Here is a 24,742-nt window from a genome sequence, read left to right on the forward strand (position 1 = left end):
CTTTAGGTCAGGGAGGTTGTTGTGATCTCGGTCAGCGTCTATGTACGACTGTCACTTTTTTTCATGTCTTGAAACAGCTGACATAACTCATCTCTCTCCCTCAGATCTCTTGCCAAGCAATTGCAGGGGAACTGCCTCCATTTTGTTCAGCAGGCCCCGAATCGAAATTGGTTTGGGTAGAAAAAATAGCTAGCAAACCCTATTCATTTGTCTTTTGCTGTACCTCCAACTTGTTTCCCCAAGAAAAGACAGGACACAAACCCAAATACGGTACAAGCCACTAATTTGATCTTGGTCAGTTTTTTTCATCAAAAATACTTGATTGTACGATAAGTCACATATATTATAGACAACAAATAGAAAAGCCACTAATTTGATATCGATTTGTTTTTTTCTTCAAAAAGGCATTTGTCAGAGATAGAGCTGATCTTACACTATGCCAGGATCGCAAAGTCGCGTTCTGGCATTGATGTGCCTTTGCCGACGGCAGACTGACATCCTTTTTGCGTGAGAGAGTTCACAGTCATCCCTTTTCTCTACCCCGCGGGTATCTGTGTGTGGTTCCTGCTCATGTCATAGTACTGTAGTAGGGATCAGCTGGATATTTACTATGCTTTCCAGTGATGCTCTGCTTTTGCTCCCATTCTCCTCACATGCGTGTGATTCTGCACATCAAGCCTCGACTGGTAATTGTTCCTAATAATGGTAATAGAAATGAATTGGTCGTCGCTCAAAAAGAGAATGAGTGGAAGAATGAGTGTGCTAAGAAAGAGAATGAGCTTGTGCAGATTCTTTCAGTGTGATAGGCAAAGGAAGTAAGATTAAATAAAACATTGTTATTCTATCAAGCATGTGTGAGCAGTGTGGCTTTATATAATTTTGTATCCCTGGCCATACTATTATAGGTCTTAGCTCTTAATCACCAAGCTGTCTTCCACTCTGTACCAACAGACATATCCATACTCCATTATTCCATTCCTATACAATTATTTTACATTCAAAGCAGCTAACACTGACAAAGACCACAGACAAATTAATAGTAAATAAAATACATTTCTGATACACTCAGCACTTCGCCATGACCATTTACTTTGCCCAGTTGTTTGCCTTTCAGTCTAGCTGTGTACTGTGAATTCACATTCTAAAAGGAAGAAAAGAAAACAGAAAAAATTATGAACTCTAAGCCTCGGGTGACAGAGCAGACCAGTACACACAAGACACACTAATGAAATGCTGTCATTGTCTCCCTGTTTGCCTGGATGCCTTCACGGAATAAGCACTTCAAGGCAAACGGCTGTGCAGAAAGTCATAATCATACACTCAATCTCGGAGTATATTTGAGACTAACTATGAACCTTGAAACCAATGATAATAGAAAGTCAAGTGGTGATGATGATGACCGTTCTACCTCTCTCCATCTTTCTTTCCTCCTACCCTCATTCCTTGTTCTTTCCTTGCTCATAGGGGCTGGTGGGGGAGAAGTATGGCAGTATCCGTGTTCCAGGGGAAGTGGAAGCTCCAGAGTTTGAGAGGATCCTGGATGCGGCGGTGGAGGCGGGGCTAGACACACACATCCTGGAGGAGTGGTACTGCCGAGACGAGAATGCCGTGCCACCAGCCTACTACCTCAAACCCAAAGCCCAGATGTTGAAGAACTACCAGAACTCAGTAAGATTTGAACCATTCTACCTCAAACCCTGCCACACCAAACTCTACTACTTTAAACCCAAAGCCCAAACTACAAAAACTCAGTAAGATGAAACCTGAACCCTTCAGCCTTAAACCAATAGAACGTTATGCCAAGATCCTAACCCAGTTCTTCTGGAAAGGTAGTTGAGTGGGCTGTGGCCAGTTTCTCTTGGATCATGGCAAAGACTAAATGAGTAGGTTTCAGTTAGACTTACCCAAGATACTGAAACATCCTTACGGAGAGCCAAAACTTTCTTCAGCATCATATTCACATTGGAATAGAGAACTTTTCTGCTGTGTTTTTGTCTAAGCCAACTGTTATGCTTGAACACATGTCCTTGGGTTCACAGTCACAAAAAGCTTTTTAAAGCAGCAGTAAAATGAGCTAGTAAAAGTCATTTGTCAACAACTCTCAAACCTTCTTTTATACAAAACTTTTAAACTTCAACTTTCTGCCCCCATTAGAATTTGTTGGCCTTGTGGAAAGTTTATGAGAGATAAAGATGTACCCTTTTTTTTCTTAAAAGACTCAAAAGCTTGGTAATCTTACTGTGAGTTGGGACTAGCAGTAAACATATCTGCAGATATCCTCCTATACATTTAACTACAGTGCTAGGCAAGTTAGTTTTAAGGTAAGCATATTACATATGCTGTAGTGGCTAGCTAGCTAAACATTTGTCTATACCTGTGTAACAGTCACCATGTAACTACAGCTGCTTTGTCTACCTAAATGTTAGTGCCTGTGTCACTGTATGCTAGGTTAGCATGCTGTGAAATCTAGCTAAACATTAGCGCTTTTGTCACTCAATGCAGCTCTTCCACTTGGACGGAGGTCGGAGGGAAATTAGAAAAACAGCAGGGTTGGCATCCTGGAATCTTCTCTCATGAATATCATTGACTTCCTCTCTCAAGGGATGTCTACTGTAGCTCTAGGGTATTAGACACAAAAACGAACACAGTAGGATCAGCAGGTATAGATTGCATTTCCACTATAGTGTGTCTCTGTGGTCCAGTTCAGCTTGTGGAGATAATGCACTATATTGCATCGGTTTGCCTTTGACCTAAACAACTCCAACAGTTTCCACTATTTACCAACTCAACTTTCTTCCTTTTGCCAACTTCTGTAGGTCTCTGGCTTTGTTAAGACTACCATCCAAAACCAACACCAATAGCTTACCAATTGAGATAGCTATGTATTCTTTAATCTACTATATACACTACATAACAAGGAGTATGTGGACACCTGCATGTCGAACACCTCATTCCAAATGTATGGGAATTAATATGGAGTTGGTCCCCCCTTTGCTGCTATAACAGCCTTGACTCTTCTGGGAAGGCATTCCACTATTGCATTCCAACATTGCTGCGGGGACTTGCTTCTATTCAGCCACAAGTGCATTAGTGAGGTCAGGCACTGATGTTGAATTTCCAATTCATCCCAAAGGTGTTCTATGGAGTTGAGGTCAGGGCTCTGTGCAGGCCAGTCAAGTTCTTCCACACCGATCTCAACAAACTGTTTCTGTATGGACTTACTTCACTTTGTGCACGGGGGCATTGTCATGCTGAAACGGGACAGGGCTTTCCCCAAACTTTTGCCACAAAGTTGGAAGCACAGAATCATCTAAAATGTCATTGTATGTGTAGTATGCTGTAGTGTTAAGATTTCCCTTCACTGGAACTAAGGGGCCTAGCCGAACCACAAAAAACAGCCCCAGACCAACCGTTCTCCTGGCATCTGACAAACCCAGATTCGTCCGTCGGACTGCCAGATGGTGAAGCGTGATTCATCACTCCAGAGAACGCGTTTCCACTGCTTCAGAGTCAGCTAGCTTTACACCACTCCAGCCGACACTTTGTATTGCACATGGTGATATAAGGCTTGTGTGTGGCTGCTAGGCCATGGAAACCCTTTTCATGTAGGTCCCAACGAACAGTTCTTGTTATGACGTTGCTTCAAGAGGCAGTTTGGAACTCAGTAGTGAATGTGGCAACCGAGGACAGAGGAGGTCTACGCGCTTCAGTACACGGCAATCCTGTTCTGTGAGCTTGTGTGGCCTACCACTTCGCAGCTGAGCTGTTTTTGCTCCTAGACGTCTCCAATTCTCAATAACAGCACATACAGTTGACCGGGGCAGCTCTAACAGGGCCGAAATTTGACGAACTGTCTTGTTGGAAAGGTGGAAGCTTATTATAGTGTCATGTTGAAAGTCACTGAGCTCTTCTGTAAGGCCATTCTACTGCCAACGTTTGTCTATAGAGATTGCATGGCTGTGTGTAACGAATGTGGCTGAAATAGCCGAATCCACTAATTTGAAACTGTGTCCATATACTTCTGTATAGTGTATGTTCAAAAAAGCGGAACTGTGTGCCAATTTCAATATTCTAAACTCCCTTACTCTCCCTCTCTTCTACAGATGGAGTCGAGTAGTGCAGCCAAGATGAAGAACGACAAGGCATGGAGGAACGTGTCTGAGGAGATCAAGAGGATCTTCCGTAGGTCTGTCCTGCAGCTCCAGGAGAAGGGCACCATGAAGCCCCCTCAAGCCAAGAAATTCCTCTGCTCTGGTATGTAGGCTACTCCTGTCTTCTTTTCTTCTCCTTCTTCTGTGTTTATTCAATGTTCTTCTTCATCTGTTTTCTTCTTAGCTTTTTTCCTTCTTCTTCTTCTACTAGGGTGTTGTATCTTGTGTTATTCAGTTCTGTGGTGTTCTCTTCTTTACATAATAATGTATATTGAGCTGTACTGTATAACCAATATATGTTTGTTGGGTCCATTAATTGTGCGGAGAACATTTAACTGGGGGAGTAGTTCTCAGGCTTTAGTTAAATCAGTTAAGTAATTATTATGATTATTTTATGGCAGTAATCAGTTTTCCTCATGAGCCAATGTGAATGTACCATCAGAGCATCTTCGGTTTAAAGAAAAATACAGATAAGCCTTCTCATACAGCCCAGATATAACAATAAACAGATTTATCTGAATATTCATTGTCACCCTCTGTTTACAATTTAAATCATGTATGGTCTAGAGTGCTCCAAAAGTCTTCCATTGGGTCTAATTGGACTAAAAGTCACTATATTTGGGCTAATCTAATAAGCACTGATCTAATTGGGCACTATCATTTTGGGGGGCTCCCGAGTGGCACAGCAGTTTAAGGCACTGCATCTCAGTGCTTGATGCGTCACTACAGACCCTGGTTTGATTCCAGGCTGTATCACAACCGGCCGTGATTGGGAGTCCCATAGGGCGGTGCACAATTGGCCCAGCATCTTCCGGCGGGGGTAGGCCGTCATTGTAAATAAGAAATTGTTCTTAACTGACTTGCCTAGTTAAATAAAACTTTAAAATTTTACTTTTAAAAATATCATCCATTCTGAGGATGAGAGAAAAATAAGTATATTCCAGGTATCTGCAAGGTGTTTCTCTGTAACCTTTTTTGATTGATATACTGTGCAAGGTTTCTTGAATTTTGTGGGACATTGTCATCATGGGTTCCCGCTCGGTTTCTTTGTAGGCCAGGCATTTGTACCTAGAGAGAAAGCAGCAACACAGCTCGTGGCAGTCTACTTTTTAATAAATATATGGGGAGTTTTGAAGTTGTTTCTAACTATTTTCCCCTGTTGAGCCAAATACGCTGTGGACATTATGAATTCCCACAAAGTCATTTCACCAAATCAAATCTTATTTGTCACATGAATACAACAGGTGTCGATCTTACTGTGAAATGCTTACTTACAAGCCCTTAACCAACAATGCTTTAAGAAGTTAAGAAGTAAAACATGCTAAGGAAAAATTTAGAAGAAAAACTAATTATAATAATTAAACAGCAGCAGTAAAATAACAATAGCGAGGCTATTTACAGTCGTGGCCGAAAGTTTTGAGATTGACACAAATATTAATTTCCACAAAGTTTGCTGCTTCAGTGTCTTTAGATATTTTTTGTCAGATGTTACTATGGAATACTGAAGTATAATTACAAGCATTTCATAAGTGTCAAAGGCTTTTATTGACAATTACATGAAGTTGATGCAAAGAGTCAATATTTGCGGTGTAGACACTTCTTCTTCAAGACCTCTGCAATCCGCCCTGGCATGCTGTCAATTAAATTCTGGGCCAAATCCTGACTGATGGAAGCCCATTCTTGCGTAATCAATGCTTGGAGTTTGTCAGAATTTGTGGGGTTTTGTTTGTCCACCCGCCTCTTGGGCAATTGGGATTAAGATCTGGGGAGTTTCCTAGCAATGGACCCAAAATATCAATGTTTTGTTCCCCGAGCCAATTAGTTAACACTTTTGCCTTATAGCAAGGTGCTCCATCAAGCTGGAAAAGGCATTGTTCATCATCAAACTGTTCCTGGATGGTTGGGAGAAGTTGCTCTCGGAAGATGTGTTGGTACCATTCTTTTATCATGGCTGTGTTCTTAGGCAAAATTGTGAGTGAGCCCACTCCCTTGGCTGAGAAGCAACCCCACACATGAATGGTCTCAGGATGCTTTACTGTTGGCATGACACAGGACTGATGGTAGCGCTCACCTTGTCCGGACAAGCTTTTTTTCCCAGATGCCCCAAACAATTGGAAAGGGGATTCATTAGAGAAAATTACCCCAGCCCTCAGCAGTCCAATCCCTGTGCCTTTTGCAGAATATACCTGATGTTTTTCCTGGAGAGAATTGGCTTCTTTGCTGCCCTCCTTGAAACCAGATCATCCTCCAAAAGTCTTCACCTCACTGTGTGTGCAGATGCAGATCACACCTGCCTGCTGCCATTCCTGAACAATGGTTTACAATGGTTTATTTTACCTTTATTTAACTAGGCAAGTCAGTTAAGAACAAATTCTTATTTTCAATTATGGCCTAGAACAACTGCCTGTTCAGGGGCAGAATGACAGATTTGTACCTTGTCAGCTCGGGGGTTTGAACTTGCAACCTTCCGGTTACTATTCCAACGCTCTAACCACTAGGCTACCCTGCCGCCCCGGTCCTGCAGCCACAAAGGTACCAGTACAGAGTCAATGTGCCGGGGCACCGGTTAGTTGAGGTATTTGAGGTAATTATGTACATGTAGGTAGAGTTAAAGTGACCATGCATAGATAATAAACAGAGAGAAGCAGCAGCATAAAAGAGGGGTCTGGATAGCCTTTTGATTAGCTGTTCATGAGTCTTATGACTTGGGGGAGGAAGCTGTTGAGAAGCCTTTTTGATCTAGATTTGGCGCTCCGGTACCGCTTGCCATGTGGTAGAAGAGAGAGCAGTCTATGACTAGGGTGGCTGGAGTCTTTGACAATGTTTAGTGCCTTCCTCTGACACCGCCTGTTATAGAGGTCCTGGATGGCGGGAAGCTTGGCCCCAGTGATGTACTGGACCGTACACACTGCCCTCTGTAGGGCCTTGCGGTCTGGGGTCGAGCAGTTTCCATACCAGGCAGTGATGCAACCAGTGATGCTCTCGATGGTGCAGCTGTAGAAGCTTTTGAGGATCTGAGGATCCATGCCAAATCTTTTCAGTCTCCTGATGGGGGATTTGTCGTGCCCTCTTCACAGCTATCTTAGTGTGTTTGGACCATGACAGTTTGTTGGTGATGTGGACATCAAGGAACTTGAAGTTCTCAACATGCTCCACTTCAGCCCGGTCGATGAGAATGGGGGCATGCTCGGTCCTCCTTTTCCTGCAGACCACAATCATTTAGTTTGTCTTGATCACGTTGAAGGAGAGGTTTTTGTCCTGACACAACACAGCCAGGTCTCTGACCTCCTCCCTATAGGCAGGCTGTCTCATCGTTGTTGGTGATCAGGCCTACCGCTGTTGTGTCATTGGCAAACTTGATGATGGTGTTGGATTCGTGCCTGGTCATGCAGTCATGAGTGAACATGGAGTACAGGAGGGACTGAGCACACACCACAGGGGCCCCCCTGTTGAGGATCAGTGTGGCAGATGTGTTGTTACCTACCCTTACCACCTGGGGGTGGCCCATCAGGATGTCCAGGATCCATTTGCAGAGGGAGGTGTTTAGTCCCAGGGTCCTTAGCTTAGTGATGAGCTTTGGGGGCACTATGGTGTTGAACGCTGAGCTATAATCAATGAATAGCATTCTCACATACAGTAGGTGTTCCTTTTGTCCAGGTAGGAAAGGGCAGTGTTGAGTGCAATAGAGATTGCATCATCTGTGGATCTGTATGCATCTGTATGGGCGGTATGCAAATTGGAGTGGGTCTAGGGTTTCTGGGATAATGGTGTTTATGTGAGCCATGACCAGTCTTTCAAAGCACTTCATGTCTACAGACATGAGTGCTACAGGTCAGTAGTCATTTAGGCAGGTTACCTTAGTGTTCTTGGGCACGGGGACTATGGTGGTCAGTTTGATACATGTTGGTATTACAGACTCAGTCAGGGACAGGTTGAAAATGTCAGTGAAGACGCTTGCCAGTTGGTCAGCGCATGCTCGGAATGCACGTCCTGGTAATCCGTCTGGCCCTGCAGCCTTGTAAATGTTGACCTGTTTAAAGGTCTTACTCACATCGTCTATGGAGAGCGTGATCACACAGTCATCCAGAACAACTGATGCTCTCATGCGTGCTTCAGTGTTACTTGCCTCAAAATGAGCATAGGAGTAATTTAGCTTGTCTGGTAGCCTCGTGTCACTGGTCAGCTCATGGCTGTGCTTCCCTTTGTAGTCTGTAACAGTGTGCAAGCCCTGCCACATCCGACGAGCATCAGAGCCGGTGTAGTATGATTCAATCTTCGTCCTGTATTGATGCTTTGCCTGTTTGATGGATCGTCGGAGGGCATAACGGGATTTCTTATAAGCTTCCAGGTTAGAGTCCCGCTCCTTTAAAGCGGCAGCTCTACCCTTTAGCTCAGTGCGATGTTGACTGTAATCCATGGCTTCTGGTTGTGGTATGTACATACGGTCACTGTGGGGACGACGTCATCAATGCACTTATTGATGAAGCCAGTGACTGATGTGGTGTACTCCCCAATGCCATCGTAAGAATTGCGGAACATATTCCAGTCTGTGCTAGCAAAACAGTCCTGTAGTTTAGTATCTGCTTCATCTCATCACTTTCTTATTGACCCAGTCACTGATGCTTCCTGCTTAGTTTTTGTTTGTAAGTAGGAATCAGGAGGACAGAATTATGGTCAGATTTGAAAAATGGAGGGCAAGGGAGAGCTTTGTACACGCCTCTGTGTGTGGAGTAAAGGTGGTCTAGAGGTTTTTTCCCTCTGGTTGCACATTTAACATGTTAGTAGAAATTATGAAAAACTGATTTGAGTTTTCATGCATTAATCTCACCGGCCACTAGGATTGCCGCCTCTGAATGAGCATTTTCCTGTTTACTTATGGCCGTATACAGCTCATTGAGTGCAGTCTTAGTGTCAGCATCGGTTTGTGGGGGTATGTAGACAGCTTCGAAATATACAGATGAAAACTCTCTTGGTAAATATTGTGGTCTAGAGCTTATCATGAGATACTCCATCTCAGGTGAGCAAAACCTTGAGACTTCCTTAGATATCATGCAGCAGCTGCTGTTTACAAATATACATAAACCTCCACACCTTGTTTTACCAAAGGCCGCTGTTCTATCCTGCCGAAAAAGCTTAAAACACGCCAGCTGTATGTTATTCATGTCGTTGTTCAGTCATGACTTGGTGAAACATAAGATATTACAGTTTTTAATGTTCTGTTGGTAGGATATATGTGATCGTAGTTCGTCTATTTTTATTATCATTGTAATAATTGTAAGTTGGCTAATATGACCGCTGGTAAAGGTAGATTACCCTCTCGGTGACTGATCCTAACAAGGCACCCGGATCTTTGTCCACGATACCTCAGTCTCATTCTCCCGCAAATGACAGGGATGAGGGCCTTGCCAGGCGTCTTAAGTAACTCCTTCCCGTCCAACTCGTTGAAAAAAAAGAATCTCCAGTAGTCAGATTTCTATGTTTGATTCGTTCAAAGGAATAGCCAAGGCTTTTATGTAGCCTAAGTAAAAATACATTCAGTATGCCAGTTATTGACTAAACCAAGCTTCATACAACATTTCCATGCACTCACTTCTCTTCCCCTCCAGCCGCTCTCCCCTTCTTTTCTCTCCATTGTTTCTATAGCACGCTGCAGTGTGTTCGATACCACACAGAAGATGCTGGCAGAGTTTCAGTACACTAATAGAAAAAAGGGTTCCAAAACGGTTATTCGGCTGTCCCCGTAGGATAACCCTTTTAGGATCGAACCATTTTTAGTTTTAGGTAGAACCCTTTTGGATTTCATGTAGAACTCTGTGGAAAGGGTTGTATATGGAACCCAAAAGGGTTCTATTTGGAAGCGTAAGGGTTTTCTCAGTGTAGAGCTGGCTCTTTAGGGGTCTGTGATAAGGCTGCAATGCTGATTTATGTGATTGTATCAACCATGTTTCTCCTTAATAACAAGGCATAGTGGAAACTAACTAAATCTAATCACAGACTAAAGACAGGCTAAAAAAGACTGCCAGAATCTGTGCAGCTTTACTAAAAGATTTGCAAACCTCAAAATGTGTCTGTTTTGAAGACAAGCGTCGGAGCACACAACAGCACCCAGTGCTTGCATTTTCAAGTTACTTTGAAAAGGGGTAGGCATGTTAGTAGCCTGGCTACTTCAGGGACACATTTTCAAATAACTTTGACCAATATTAGGACTCCAAATCATCTGTGGGTTTTATATAATGGCATTGGAAGCGCAAGGTTAGCCTAACTCCTCAGAAACATTATATAGCAAATGTCTTTATGGACAAAACTTTCAAACTTTGGATTGATTGATTGATTGTATGTTTGTTTTTCTACCATTTTTCAGCCTTGGAGGATGAACTGGACTTCGCCTTGGGTAAACAAACGCCAGCCTTCCTCAAGAAGTGTGTCTGCTACATCCGCAAGATCTCCAACTTCGACCGACATGCCAAGCTTCCGGAGATGGCCAAGTACATGGACATCGTCATCGCTGAGGACCGCGTCATGCGTAACCAGGAAGCCTACGAACGTCTCTTAAAAGTGCGGGATGAGTTTATCCCAACAGTGGTGGCCTCGTCAAACCTCCGCGTCTACTCCTCTGTGACGCACTGCGATATGAAGTTAGGCTACTCCCAAGAGGTGGAGAGCCACTACGTTGAAGGCTTGTGTAAACAGTTCTACGAGGATATGGTGGACATCATCCAGGCCACGGTCCAGCAGAACTTTGACACAGAGACGGACCCCCTGTACGATGAGATCCTCCAGCACCTGTCCCTGTGTAAGAACTTCTCTTCGTTCTACGATTATAAGAGCGAGACACTGGACCTGGTGCAGGAGTATCTGCTACCGTCTAAGGAGAGTAGGATGAGCCCTCTGGTTGTTTACGGCGGGCCATGCACGGGGAAGACACTGCTGCTAGCAGAGGTGGCCAAACAGGTGAGAGTCATGCCAATGTACCGTGGGGAGTGGACTTTTGGTCTTTCGGACTTAATGGGACTTCCTGGTTTAGATAAATGTTGATTAAAAAATAAAACGATGGCTTTAGCTTGCGCAACAAACATTCATTCTCTCTGTGTTTGTCTGTGTGAGTGTGTCCATCTGTGTGTGTGCCTCCTTCTGTGTGCGAGAGTATGCAAGTGTGTGCGTGTGCTCGCTACACATGCATTATCCATCTGTATGTGTTTGTTTGCTACATGTGAGTCCTATGTTTGTGTATGCATGGATGTGTGCCTGTATCGCTGTGTGCCCATACGTGTGTGTGTGTCAAGTCAGTGTTCACTCACTGGCTTGTCTGTTGCTGGGCCATCTGGCTGTTCAACCAGTCGGGCCCATTAGGGTCATGTTGCAGGGAGCCCACAGTGCAGTCACCCGGGGCGGCTCTACCCTGCTTCTCTCTTCAACCTTTATAATGGATGTCATGAAATTGCCTTTTTGTAAGATAAAGTGATTTACTTTATGAAATACGGGCACGGAACAAAGCTTGACAAAGCCACACATATTTGGGCACAAAGCCAAACTCTCACAGTGTCATTCTGCTGCTCCATTGTGTTAAATATCTCTTAAATCTCTCCTAATTCACTGAAAGGCAGGCAAGATGAGTGCTGAGGAGACAGGGATGAAACATGCTGTTTATAGATTAAGACAGAACAACGGTGGAAAGGAGAGGGATGATAGGAGTTAAAGAAGGACTGTGGTAGGCTACACTATCATAGTTGTGTACACAGACACAGTAAGATTATTTCACCTCTAATATATCACGGTTGACACATAATTTATCACAGGTGAAATAGATTGTTCAGATCGTTACTTCAAATACATAATTCCAGCAGTTGTCGCAGAGATCAGTGCTAGACATTAAAGTGGGATGCCCCTGTTTTTCTTGATTTGCTTTGTCTTGCTTCTGCTTCTGTGGCCTTCAGGAGTTATACATTGCCAGGATGAGTGGGGAGGTGGTCTGTGTTTTTGGATAAGAGGAGTGATGGGGGAATGGAAGGAGGTATGGAATGATGGATCTGTTGACACAGCCTATCGCCCGGAGCAGACTCACAGATTTGTGTCACTACCGCTAATTCTGTCATCAAATCAAATGTATTTATATAGCCCTTCGGACATCAGCTGATATCTCAAAGTGCTGTACAGAAACCCAGCCTAAAACGCCAAACAGCAAGCAATGCAGGTGTAGAGGCACGGTGGCTAGGAAAAACTCCCTAGAAAGGCCAAAACCTAGGAAGAAACCTAGAGAGGAACCAGGCTATGTGGGGTGGCCAGTCCTCTTCTGACTGTGCCGGGTGGAGATTATAACAAAACATGGCCAAGATGTTAAAATGTTCATAAATGACCAGCATGGTCAAATAATAATAATCACAGTAGTTGTCGAGGGTACAGCACCTCAGGAGTAAATGTCAGTTAGCTTTTCATAGCCGATCATGAAGAGTATCTCTACCACTCCTGCTGTCTCTAGAGAGTTGAAAACAGCAGGTCTGGGACAGGTAGCACGTTCGGTGAACAGGTCAGGATTCCATAGCCGCAGACAGAACAGTTGAAACTGGAGCAGCAGCACGGCCAGGTGGACTGGGGACAGCAAGGAGTCATCATACCAGGTAGTCCTGAGGCATGGTCCCAGGGCTCAGGTCCTCCGAGAGAAAGAGAGAATTAGAGAGAGCATACTTAAATTCACACAGGACACCGGATAAGACAGGAGAAGTACTCCAGATATAACAAACTGACCCTAGCCCCCCGACACATAAACTACTGCAGCATAAATACTGGAGGCTGAGACAGGAGGGGTCAGGAGACACTGTGGCCCCATCCGATGATACCCACAGACAGGGCCAAACAGGAAGGATATAACCCCACCCACTTTGCCAAAGCACAGCCCCCACACCACTAGAGGGATATCTTCAACCACCAACTTACCATCCTGAGACAAGGCCGAGTACAGCCCACAAAGATCTCCTCAACGGCACAACCCAGGGGGGGGGGCAACCCAGACAGGAAGATCACGTCATGATGCGCTCTGAGACCTGCCGTACACTCCTTGGAGTTGCCATGCACTCCACACACACACACGTGCTCACATATTTTCTCACACACGTCACACACACCGAGATACACAAACCAACTCACATATGCACATACATATTTGTCCCACATATAGGCACACACACACAGACGCACACATTGGCTCTCTCACACACTCTCACACACCCACACTTCTGTAGCATATCTCAGAGCCTCTAGAACTTCTCCGAAAGTGTCAAATTATGTTTAATGATTCTAGGAATCACAGCAGGGGGCCTTCGTTAATTATTAAACTATGAATATGGATGAAACAGGGAGCAGCGCTGATTCATAAAATCTCTTTCATTATGGGAAAGTCATTGGGTGTTTTTATCTTAGCCTGGGTGCCAGTCATTTTCTGCTCCCTTGCCAACTCCTTATGGAATTGTCATGCGAAACATGTTTGGCTTGACAATGACAATGGAGTAGGCAAAAGCACAAACAGATCTGGGAGCAGGCTGCTTCTATCTTACTCTTGAGCATGTTTTCATTTTCACTTGTTGTTTTTCTGTTTAGCTCATGGCCTTGGCAAAGCTTAAAATGTTCACAGGTTTGAATCTCTTGAATAATGTATTAGTTCTACAAACTGAGTTCAGCCCCCTTTCTAATGTTCTCTCCTTTTGCATATTTTTGATACTGAATGTTATCAGATTTTAAACAACTTATTATTGTAATTTTGTTTTACCTTTATTTAACTAGGGAAGTCAGTTAAGAACAATTTATTATATACAATGATGACCTGCCAAAAGGCAAAAGGCCTCCTGCGGGGACGGAGGGGCTGGAATTAAAAATAAAAATGTAGGGCAAAACATACACTCTGACAAGAGAGACAAGACAACACTACAGAAAGAGAGACCTAAGACAAAATTACAGCATGGCATCAACACATGACAACACAGCATGGTAGGAACACAACATGACAACAACACGGTAGCAACACAATATGCCAGCAGCACAACATGGTAGCACCACAAACATGGTACAAACATTGTTGGGCACAGACAACAGCACAAAGGGCAAAACGAGAGAGACAATAATGCGTCCCCAGAAGCAGCCACAAGTGTCAGTAGGAGTGTGATTGAGTCTCTGAATGTAGAGATGAAGGTAAAACTGTCCAGTTTGATAGTTTTTTGCAGCTTGTTCCAGTTCCTAGCTGCAGCGAACTGAAAGGAGGAGCAACCCAGGGATGTGTGTGCTTTGGAGCCCTTTAACAGAATGTGACTGGCAGAACTGGTGTTGTATGTGGAGGATGAGGGCTGCAATCGGTATCTCAGATAGGGGTAGAGTGAGGCCTAAGAAGGTTTTATAAATAAGCATCAACCAGTGGGTTTTGTGTCGGGTATACAGAGATGGCCAGTTTACAGAGGAGCATTGGTGGCAAATTTGATGGACAAATGGTATTGGACATCTAGATGCTCAAGAGCACCCTTATTGTACCTGTCGATCTATAAATTACATCTCCGTAATCTAGCATGGGTAGAACGGAACACAACATGACAACAACACGGTAGCAACACAATATGGCAGCAGCACAACATGGTAGCACCACAAACATGGTACAAACCACAAACATGGTACACTGTTTGATGCTTATCATCTGAATCAGGGTTAGTTTGACAGCTGGGGTGAAAGAGGAGCGATTATGATAGAGGAAACCAAGTCTAGATTTAACTTTAGCCAGCAGCTTTGATATGTGCTGAGAGAAGGACAGTGCACCGTTTAGCCATACTCCCAAGTACTTGTATGAGGTGACTACCTCAAGCTCTAAACCCTCAGTGGTAGTAATCACACCTGTGGGGAAAGGGGCATTCTTCTTACTGAAACACATTACCTTTGTTTTGGAAGTGTTCAGAACAGTGTTAAGGGCAGAGAACTTGTTGGACACAAAAAAGCTTTGTTGTGGAGTGTTTAACACAAAATCCAGGGAGGGGCCAGAGAGGCCAGCTAAGTATAAGACTGTGTCATCTGCATACAAATAGATGAGAGACCTTCCTACTGCCTGAGCTATGTTGTTGATGTAAATTGAGAAGAGTGTGGAGCCTAGGATCGAGACTTGAGGTACTCCCTTGACAGGCAGTGGCTGAGACAGCAGATGTTCTGACTTTATACATTGGCCACAGGGGACAAAATACCCAGTACTGAAGCAAATATCTCTCCTCTGTGCACTGCTCAGTGCTGATGAAGGTGCGCATCTTGTCGGTTCCTACTCTACTTTTCTTTTTATGGCTATTTTTGCATTAATTATTACTTTGTTTGCTCAGATGTGCAATCATTTCCTACGATCGACAAACACTGGATCATGAATTGGAATTATACTTATGCCATTTACTTTATGTTCATATTCTTATCTTTTTTATTTCTTATTGTTGTTATCTTCTTAGGGCTGCAATCCCATTAACGGGATGATAGTGAAAGTGCAGGGCGCCAAATTCAAAACAACAGAAATCTCATAATTCAAATTCCTCAAACATACATGTATCTTATACCGTTTTAAAAGTAATCTTGTTGTTAATCCCACCACAGTGTCCGATTTCAAATAGGCTTTACAGCGAAAGCACCACAAACGATTATGTTAGGTCACCACCAACTCACAGAAAAACCTGACTCATTCAGCTCTTATTCAGTCCCACAACACAGTAGTAGCCTCATTCAAGTTTCTAAAGACTGTTGACATCTAGTGGAAGCAACTTCATTCATATCCCACTGTGAATTCAATAAGGCCTTGGTTGAAAATCGACCAACCTCAGATTTCTCACTTCCTGTTTGGATTTCTTCTCAGGTTTTTGCCTGCCATATGAGTTCTGTTATACTCACAGACATCATTCAAACAGTTTTAGAAACTTCAGAGTGTTTTCTATCCAATACTAATACTAATATGCATATATTAGCAACTGAGACTGAGGAGCAGGCCGTTTACTCTGGGCACCTTTCATCCAAGCTACTCAATACTGTCAATGCAGCCAAAAGAAGATTGTCGAGAAGGAACCTGCAGGTAAACATTTTGTTGGACGGTGTGTACACCGTACATACGGCTAATGAAACTTGAAACTCCAACCATGGCATCATATCACGCCCCATGTCTTCCAAATAGTAATTCCAGCTCCCTCCTCTTTAGTAGAGCTTTATGTTGCCTGCTGATTGTTTATTGTCTCCTGAGTCAGGCAGGGTTATATGGGTTGCATACAGGATAATTATTGAAACTCATTTTAAAGTGTAATGTGTGGGAAATGATTGCAAAAAGCGTATAAAAAATTACTAAACTAGTTACTCCTTTCACAGAAGTCCTTTCTCAAGTTAGATAACCCTTTCCTCAAAATGGAGAGCACTTTGAGATGTTTTGAGACTTTGAAAACGTTTTTTTATAAATGCAATCCATTATTGACAACATAGTGTGGTCTGTTCTCTCTGTGTGTTGTGTCACAGAGCTCTTTCATGAAAGACTTCTAACCTTGAGAATGTTGCAAAATCTATGTTCTCTCTCTTTGTTGTTTCCAGGCCTACACGTGGCTCCAGACGGAGATGGGTCCTGAGACAGACCCGGTTGTCATTGTTCGCTTTGTGGGCTCCTCCGAGTTCGCCACAAACCTGCGCACCCTCCTCCAGAGCATCTGCGAGCAGATAGCCATCAACTACCGTTGCCTGATCCACTTCTTGCCCAACAAGATCCAGGAGTTGAGGGAGCTGCTAGTCAACCTGCTGGGGGAGCCCTCTTTCCATCGGCCCCTGGTCATCATCTTGGATGCCCTGGAGCAGCTCTCGGAAGCCGACGAGGCCCGCAAGCTGTGGTGGCTCCCCGCCCACCTGCCTCGCACTGTCCGCATCGTGGTCTCCACTTTACCCAACAAACACGGAATCCTCCAGAAGCTCCGCTGTTTGATTCATGATGAAGGGCGCTACGTAGAGCTGGTGCAGCGGGACCGTAAGGCCTGTAGTCAGATACTGAAGCAGCAGCTGCTGGGGTTGAAGAGAAAGGTGACTTCGGGACAGCAGATCTACGTCAATGAAGCGCTGGCCAAGTGTACGCTTCCCATGTTTGTCAACCTCATTTACCAGGAGGTGGTGCATTGGCGCTCGCACAAGGATGTGGATGACAAGTCACTGTGCTCCACCGTGCACGAGAGCATCGAGCAGCTCTTCTACTCCGTGGAGAACAAGCTGGGGCAGCGGTTCGTATTCAGGTCACTGGGATACATCACCATGGCCAATGTGGGGTTAACGGAGGTAGAGCTGGAAGATATTCTGTCATTGGATAACAGTGTGTTGGGAGATATCATGGTGAGTTCAAATCTAAAAAACCCACTGAGGATCTCTTATGACCTGGTGGCGAGGCTGAAAGAGGAACTGGAGGGGTACCTGCTGGAAAGGCAGGTGCATAATGCTACCCTGATGATGTGGGCCAACAGACACCTGCAACTCATCGCCCAGAAGTTGTATCTTAGCAACGAGGAGGATGTGCACCAGATGCACAGCCTCCTAGCCGAATACTTCCTGGGGGCATGGTCGGGAGGCAGGAAAAAGATCTTCCACTGTGACAACAACCACTTTGCCTCGCTTAACATCTCCCAACACAAGAATCCACACTCCCAGCAGCCATCCCACAAAGAAGCATCCGCCGAGAAGTACTCCTATGACAGGCAGACCCCCGAGCAGCCCTGGGTGTTCCAGTGCAACCTTCTGGAGCCTGATATCTTCTTTGTCAACCACAGGAAGATGACGGAGCTCCTCTACCATCTAACTCGGAGCGGCCGCATGGACGACCTCATGTACGGGGTTATCATGAACTTCAGCTGGCTCTACACCATGATCAAGATAGGGCAGTTTGAGAAGGCACTGACCGACATAGATGTAGCCTACAACTACTCCCAGGAGAAAGAACTCAAGTTTTTGGCCACCACGCTGCGCAGCATCAAGATCAAAGTGATGAAGAACCCGGCATCCCTGTCCGCAGAGCTGCAGCAGAGGCTCCTCCCTGTGGTCACCTCTTTACCCAAGCTCCAACACCTCCTCCTGGAATGCGACAAGGACGGCCCCAAATACTGCTCCATTGTGCCCCTCCACTCCTCCATGGATGTCACCTACAGTCCTGAAAGGCTGCCGCTGTGCTCCAGCTACATGCAGATCGTGGAGATCCTGCCCACTCTAGCCCCCAACATCGTACTTGTGGCCCTGGAGGATGGGTCTGTGAGCACATGGGATGTGGAGAGCAGGCAGCTCCTCCGGCAGATAGACACGGCCCATTCGGTTGTCCTGGGAATCAGGCTAACCAGCGACGAGAAGTACCTGGTTGTGGCAACCACCAAGAACACGCTACTCATATATGACAACCATAAATCTTGCTTGCTGTCCGAAGTGGACATCAAGAACTCCAAGCACTGTGGTATCACAGGAGGGGTGGCCTTCATCAATGGGTTCACCCTGTCCAGCCATCATGCCTTGGCCTGGCTAGAGGCCAGTAAAGATGTCAATGTCATCGATCTGCTCTACGGCTGGCCCCTCTACCTGTTCCACTGCTGGTATGAGGTCACCTGCGTCCAATGCTCCCCGGATGGAATGTACGCCTTCTGTGGTCAGTACCTCAACACCACGTCCATCTTCCACCTGGGGACTGGGGACAAGCTAGCTACGGTCACGTCGGAGTTCTCCGGGGGATTTGTCAAGTCCATCTTGGTCCTGGACACCATTCACCAGATGGTGATGATCGATAATGAGGGGAGCCTGTCGGTGTGGAACACCAAAGAGATCACCAACCCCAGACTGATGGAAGATTATGACTGCCGGGGGGATGAGAACGAGGTCGTAGGCATTGAGCTGTCAGAAGACCAGCGCTCCATCCTCATCTGCAAAGACAAGAGCATTGAGGTCCTGGACACCAAGTTGTGGAAGATGGCAGAGAAGTTCAAGGCCAAGCATGCTGAGCGATTCGTGGCTGCAGTCCTCTCAAAAAATGGCCAAAGTATTGTGGCCTCCATGGAGAACACGTCATCCATATTTGTGTGGAGGAGAGACAGTGGGCAGTGCATGGCCAGCCTGATTGAGATCTCTGGGGCCATCGTCAAACTCATCAAGTCCATCCACCACAACCTGCTCCTGTCTGTGGCCAGCAGTGGAGTGCTATCAGTCTGGGACATTGACATCATTACAGCCATGTCCAACATTGACAAAACAGGCAAGAAGATTCAGAGCTTACAGCTTTCTGGCAGGGAGGACTTTGTGTTCACCATGGACGGCTCTGAAGCCATCCACAAGTGGAACTTCAGCACAGGCTTCATAGAGACTGTCTTCAAGCATGAGGGCTTGGTGGAAAACTGTGTCCTGACATCCTCTGGGGATCTCATGGTGACGTCGGATGATAAGTGCAGCCAGTACATCTGGCACACCGCCACTGGTGAAAACATCTTTCGCATCAACGGACAGAAGATATCTCAGCTCCTGATGACCCACAATGACCAGTTTGTGGTTTCCCTCTGCGAACAGAACGTCTCCCGAGTCTGGAGGCTGGCCACTGGACACAAGGTGTGCAACATCCTGGTGACCCTACAGAATGCACTGATCACCACCGCAAACACCTTCCTAGTGGGGATCACAAAAAACAAGCTGCTCGCTGTTAGCCTCTGGTCAGGCAGTATTTCCAAGAAGTTTGTCTGTGACGATGGCATTAGCATTATCAACTTCAAACTCATTCCTGACTGCCCAGACTTTGTTGTCTTCATCACATCTACAGAGACTGTGTTTATATGGAGTGTGGCAGATGAGTCTGTCTGCAGACGGGTCCAGCTGCCTACTAACTTCCTAAAAAATCTGGAGGAGTTCCAAATTTCACCAAATGGGAAACTGGGAATCATCTCCAAAGGTGACGAGAACATTAACGTGTTGGATCTTCATAGCGGGAAGCTGAGACTTGTCCACGCCGCCGGTATCATCTGGCGGCAGAAGCTGTCGAGGGACGGGCGCTACCTGGTCTATGTCTGCTTCCGGAACAGTGATGAGCATGACGAGGTGGGCGTGGTGTCCAACCTGATCGTGATGCGTCTGGCAGATGGAAAGAGCATCGGGACATGCTCCCTCTACAAGACGCCCACCTTCCTCTGCCTGTCCCAGCGAGCGCTCAACATCATCATTGGCTTCGAGGATGGCAGCATTGGCACCTATACGGTGGTGGACAGGGTGGACGCCGCACTCAAGATCAAGATTGCCACATCCAACAGTCGGCAGATCGTCAACAATGCCTCACAAAAGATAAGGCCCAAGTGTGGCAACCACGCCTTCAAGACCATTGCAGACTGCTTGTGGAGGGAGTCCACCGAGGTCTTCTCCAGGGATAGCCCCATCAACGTGTCTGACTCTGGGGAGGATGAGACCACCATCCCCACCAAAAAGAACGAACTGTTGCAGTGAAAGTGGGAGAGTGGAGCATTGGGCGAAGATTCTAGGTAGGTGGGATTGAGGTGGATGTATGAGGTTTCTCGGGGGGATGCAGTTTACTCTTGTTTACAGCCACCTGAATTAGCTGCAGATGTCAGTCTCCTGGGTACAAACTGACTGCTACTGTAATGCTGCACTCAAGTCATGTATGACAACCTTTATGGTATCGTTTTAGTTTTTTTCTTCACATGATGAAGTTGTTTTTAATGGTTTGAAAACTAGAATAAATATATAGAAAATATTTATTTAATATATTTAATCTATTGTTTTGCCATTGTGTCCTTTTGCATTTGAAGAACAAAGTTGATATTTACATTTCTCTGTTTTACATATCCAAAGCCATTCCAGTGAGCTTGAATACTCTTCCTTATACATGCTTTTGTTAAGAAATATTTATGTTTGTTTTATTTACGTCTACTGGTACTGTAGAAAAAAAATAAGAACTATAAATCTCTTTTGGCTGCTGCAATTTGTGCAACTCCTTTAAAAAAAGTATGTTTTTCTTAATGCAATCAAAGTGAGTACCTGGATTTTAAAATGTATTTCATTTTCATGCAGACTACTGAGAATTACAAAGACGCAGGGAATTTGTAAACACAGTATATGCAGAGATACATATACTAGCATATATAATCAATTTTATTGATTGAAATGATCAAAGAAGAACAATTATTGAGAGTTAAGGTACTTTAGTGGCAGTGTTGAATTTGAGGAGGAGATTTATAAACAGGTATAAACATCTATTAACAGCTGGTCTAAGTCTTCTGGTTCATAAATTATTTGTTTTTAAGCGTGAAATTAAGTGAAATTAAAAGATATCCTCAGTCAAGGATGACTCATCAGCACCCTAACATTTTTGTTTTCCATAAAACCTTTTAAGGGCTATTCTGTCAAATTGTATGTTAACTTTTTTTCAGCAGTTGAGACGCTGGCCCAAAGGTAAATTAAAGTAGCAGTATTGAGTATTTTAAGCAGTATTAAGCTTTAACATATTTCATTGCTCTCGAAGCAAACATTCTATTTTCCAAAGTTCCGATACTAGTTTGATGTTTTGTTCTGTTGACAATGGTCCATTTTGTAAGGCTTGTATAACTTACATCATGACCGAATTGTTTGAGTGCTTTACTGTGATTATGTTGAAGAATTATAGAGAACATTTATTATCTTTACTAATGAAGACGTTTAAGTCCACTTATAATATATTGCCAGTTTAAGAGTATATTTGAATGTGTCCATATGGAAGCCAGTATATGCTATTATTGTATGTCATGTAACTTGAATTAATTTAAAAAACGTACATGTTGGCGACACAATTGACATACTGGTAATGAATGTTTCTACTGTATTCTTTGTATGGTCAGGACTGACTTACCTGTTTAGAGATATTTATATTTTCATAAATGTTGTACTTGCATTTTGTTACAGAGTTGTTTAACTGGAGTTATTCTAACAGAAAAATATAAACTTATATCTGAAGCAATAATGAAATAGTGTGTATGCATTGTTTGTACGGAACATTTTAATGTAATAAAATGGTTAACTTTTCGCCTCCAGACCTTTGTCATGCTTCTCATTGCAGCAGTCTGAGGTTGTTACTGATCGTCTAGACCAGTGGGCCTCAAACTGTGGGCCTCAAACTCAGTCTGGCTTTCAACTTACTCTTGAAGGTTGTAATAGTAGAATGCACAAGGTGCAATTTCGAAATTGGGTAGTGCACCATCAATTGTCATCTTGTCATGTCAGTCATTGCATACCTTAGAGAGCTATTTATAACTTGTCAGAAACGTCTAGCTCAACGCCACTTGATGTTCCCCAATGCTGGACTGTGGGCCTGAGTGAAAAAGTTCCCGTCTAGACAACCTGAAATAGTGTGTTTTCCCCTCTGGTTAATAATGTTTTTTCTTGCTGTTCTTGGCTCCAAACAGCCACACACAGGTGCATTATATGTACTCATTGAACATGAACTGATTCCCCCCTTCTCTCTCTTTCTCTCATTTGGATAAACATTACACACACACACACAAGCAGAGATGTAACATTAGTTGATGGGTAAAGTAATTGCCCTGCCCATTCTGCGCTCAGCTCCAGACAAGCGTGCTGTTGGACAGCGTCATTATCATTATGTACAGAGCACCTGGAGCTCTCTGCCACTGCCCTGCAGCTGCAGACACACACACACACACACACACACACGCAGATCATGTGATTGGACGGCTGAAGCTTTTTGCTTTGGGCTACCAACTTAATTCTCTGAGGCCGGTGTCTGATCTGCTGTGTGCCAAGTGAGCAAGTGGCCATGCCTTCCATTGTAATGACGGAGGGTGAGCTCATGTCTTATGGCGTCCACGATAAATCCCTCTGAAAACAGAATGAGCTGGCTGCAGCAAGCACATTACTCATACACCAAAGACAGCAGCAGACTCCTCCACACACACACACACAATAATTACAGTTTTTCAAACCGGGAGGGCTCGCTAGACCACAAATCTAACCTGTGTGTGTCTTTACAGTAGGCTATGCACAGTATGACATTATCTGTATTTACTCAGCCCAAAATAACTGCCTTATTGTGTAGTCATATTGACACTTGAGCATAGGGGCCTTCTTTTGTCATCGCCCTCTTTTTCCATCTTTCATTATACAACCTGTGATCAGAAGAGTTTGAATGTGACTCACTCTCACCACCTCATCTCTCTATCTCTCTTCTTACCTCTCTCTCTGTCGAGTACTAAAAGATTAAACCACCCAAGACTACATACAATATATTAATCATGAGGTGGGCCGAAATTTTAATCAAAGCTCTTCACTCCCTAGCTAGCCGCTTCGCTGTTGGGAAAAACAATCCCCTACATCCTTCTATAGATACGTCAAATCAAAGCCACCCATATAAAAAATACTATATTATACTATGTATTTACAATTGTATTCTACAGTATACTACAACATTCTATATCAATCAATCAATCAAATGTATTCATAAAGACCAATTACAGTTTCCAATCTCTCCAAAAGAATGTGGTGATCAATGGTGTCAAAAGCTGCATTAAGGACTAGGAACACGAGAATAGACGCAGAGCCTTGGTCTGACACAATTAAAAGGTAATTTATCACATTCACGAGTGCGGTCGGTACTATGATCGGGTCTAAAACCAGACTGGAGCATTTCGTATACATTATTTGTCTTCAGGAAGGCAGTGAGTTGCTGAGGAACAGCTTTTTCCATAAAAACGAGAGGAATGGGTGCTTTTCAGGAGAGGCTTTAATACTGCTACTTTTAGTGAGTTTGGTACACATCCAAAGCCGTTTAGGGAGCCGTTTATTATGTTCAACAAGCACAGGAAGAAGCTCTTTCAGTATAGTTGGAATAGGGGGGACCTTTTTGGCCATCTAAAGCACATTTCCTGCATTTCTACACAATCCAATGTGTCTATTTAGAAGCAAAGAAACCCACAGTCATCAAGCTAATTAATTATCATTAAATATGTTTAAGTGATTGATGAGACTGAACTAGATCAAATGTAATTAAATAATCAATATTGTGTGGCACCTTTAACCAATAGCCTAACAAATGAACAACTCTTAACAAAATACAAAGACTTTAAATTGTCTTTATTAAAACATCCTCCATGTCAAATAACAGCCAGACTGCCCAGCCAGCCCGAGACGCTTGCATTCCTGACCCCCACCAGTCTAGAATAAAACTCAACTCTCTCCCAAAACAATTTGCATCCCACATTTCCCTTGGACTCAGCAAAATCTTTGAAATTGTTGCATGTTGCATTTATATTTTGTTCAGTATAATTCATATCATAGGCCTAGTAGTACTGTAGAGCTCTTTTTACTTGCACACAATATAGCTGGATCGCCCCATCCTGTCCCTAGGGATCCACGCCCTGTAGCGCTCCAAACCAACACACCCCACTCAGCTTGAGGATCTTCGTGAAACATTCATTATTGGTTTTGGGGTTTGTAAGACGGCAGACCCCCAGGGTCAGGACTGAGCAGCCTAGCAGATGTCTCCCCTGACATGGGCATGTTTTCAATACAGACTCCTTTTGTTGTACTGTATTCCATATAAGGCATTCAGACCTAAT

The 24,742-nt window shown here is 44.2% G+C and overlaps 1 protein-coding gene across 1 annotated transcript in view; it reads left to right on the plus strand.

The window, feature by feature from the left end:
• Positions 1–22,195, plus strand: part of LOC110531917 (NACHT and WD repeat domain-containing protein 2) — a 92,337-nt gene extending 70,142 nt beyond the window's left edge. The window contains exons 5-8 of the mRNA XM_021615394.2: positions 1,465–1,668; positions 4,104–4,254; positions 10,513–11,102; positions 16,722–22,195. Coding sequence (XP_021471069.2) covers positions 1,465–1,668; positions 4,104–4,254; positions 10,513–11,102; positions 16,722–20,621 — 4,845 coding nt within the window. The 3' untranslated portion in view covers positions 20,622–22,195. The remainder of the gene's footprint in view (positions 1–1,464; positions 1,669–4,103; positions 4,255–10,512; positions 11,103–16,721) is intronic.
• The last annotated feature ends 2,547 nt before the right edge of the window (positions 22,196–24,742 follow it).

Source organism: Oncorhynchus mykiss, chromosome 9 (genome assembly GCF_013265735.2).
Source record: "Oncorhynchus mykiss isolate Arlee chromosome 9, USDA_OmykA_1.1, whole genome shotgun sequence".
NCBI lineage: Eukaryota > Metazoa > Chordata > Actinopteri > Salmoniformes > Salmonidae > Oncorhynchus > Oncorhynchus mykiss.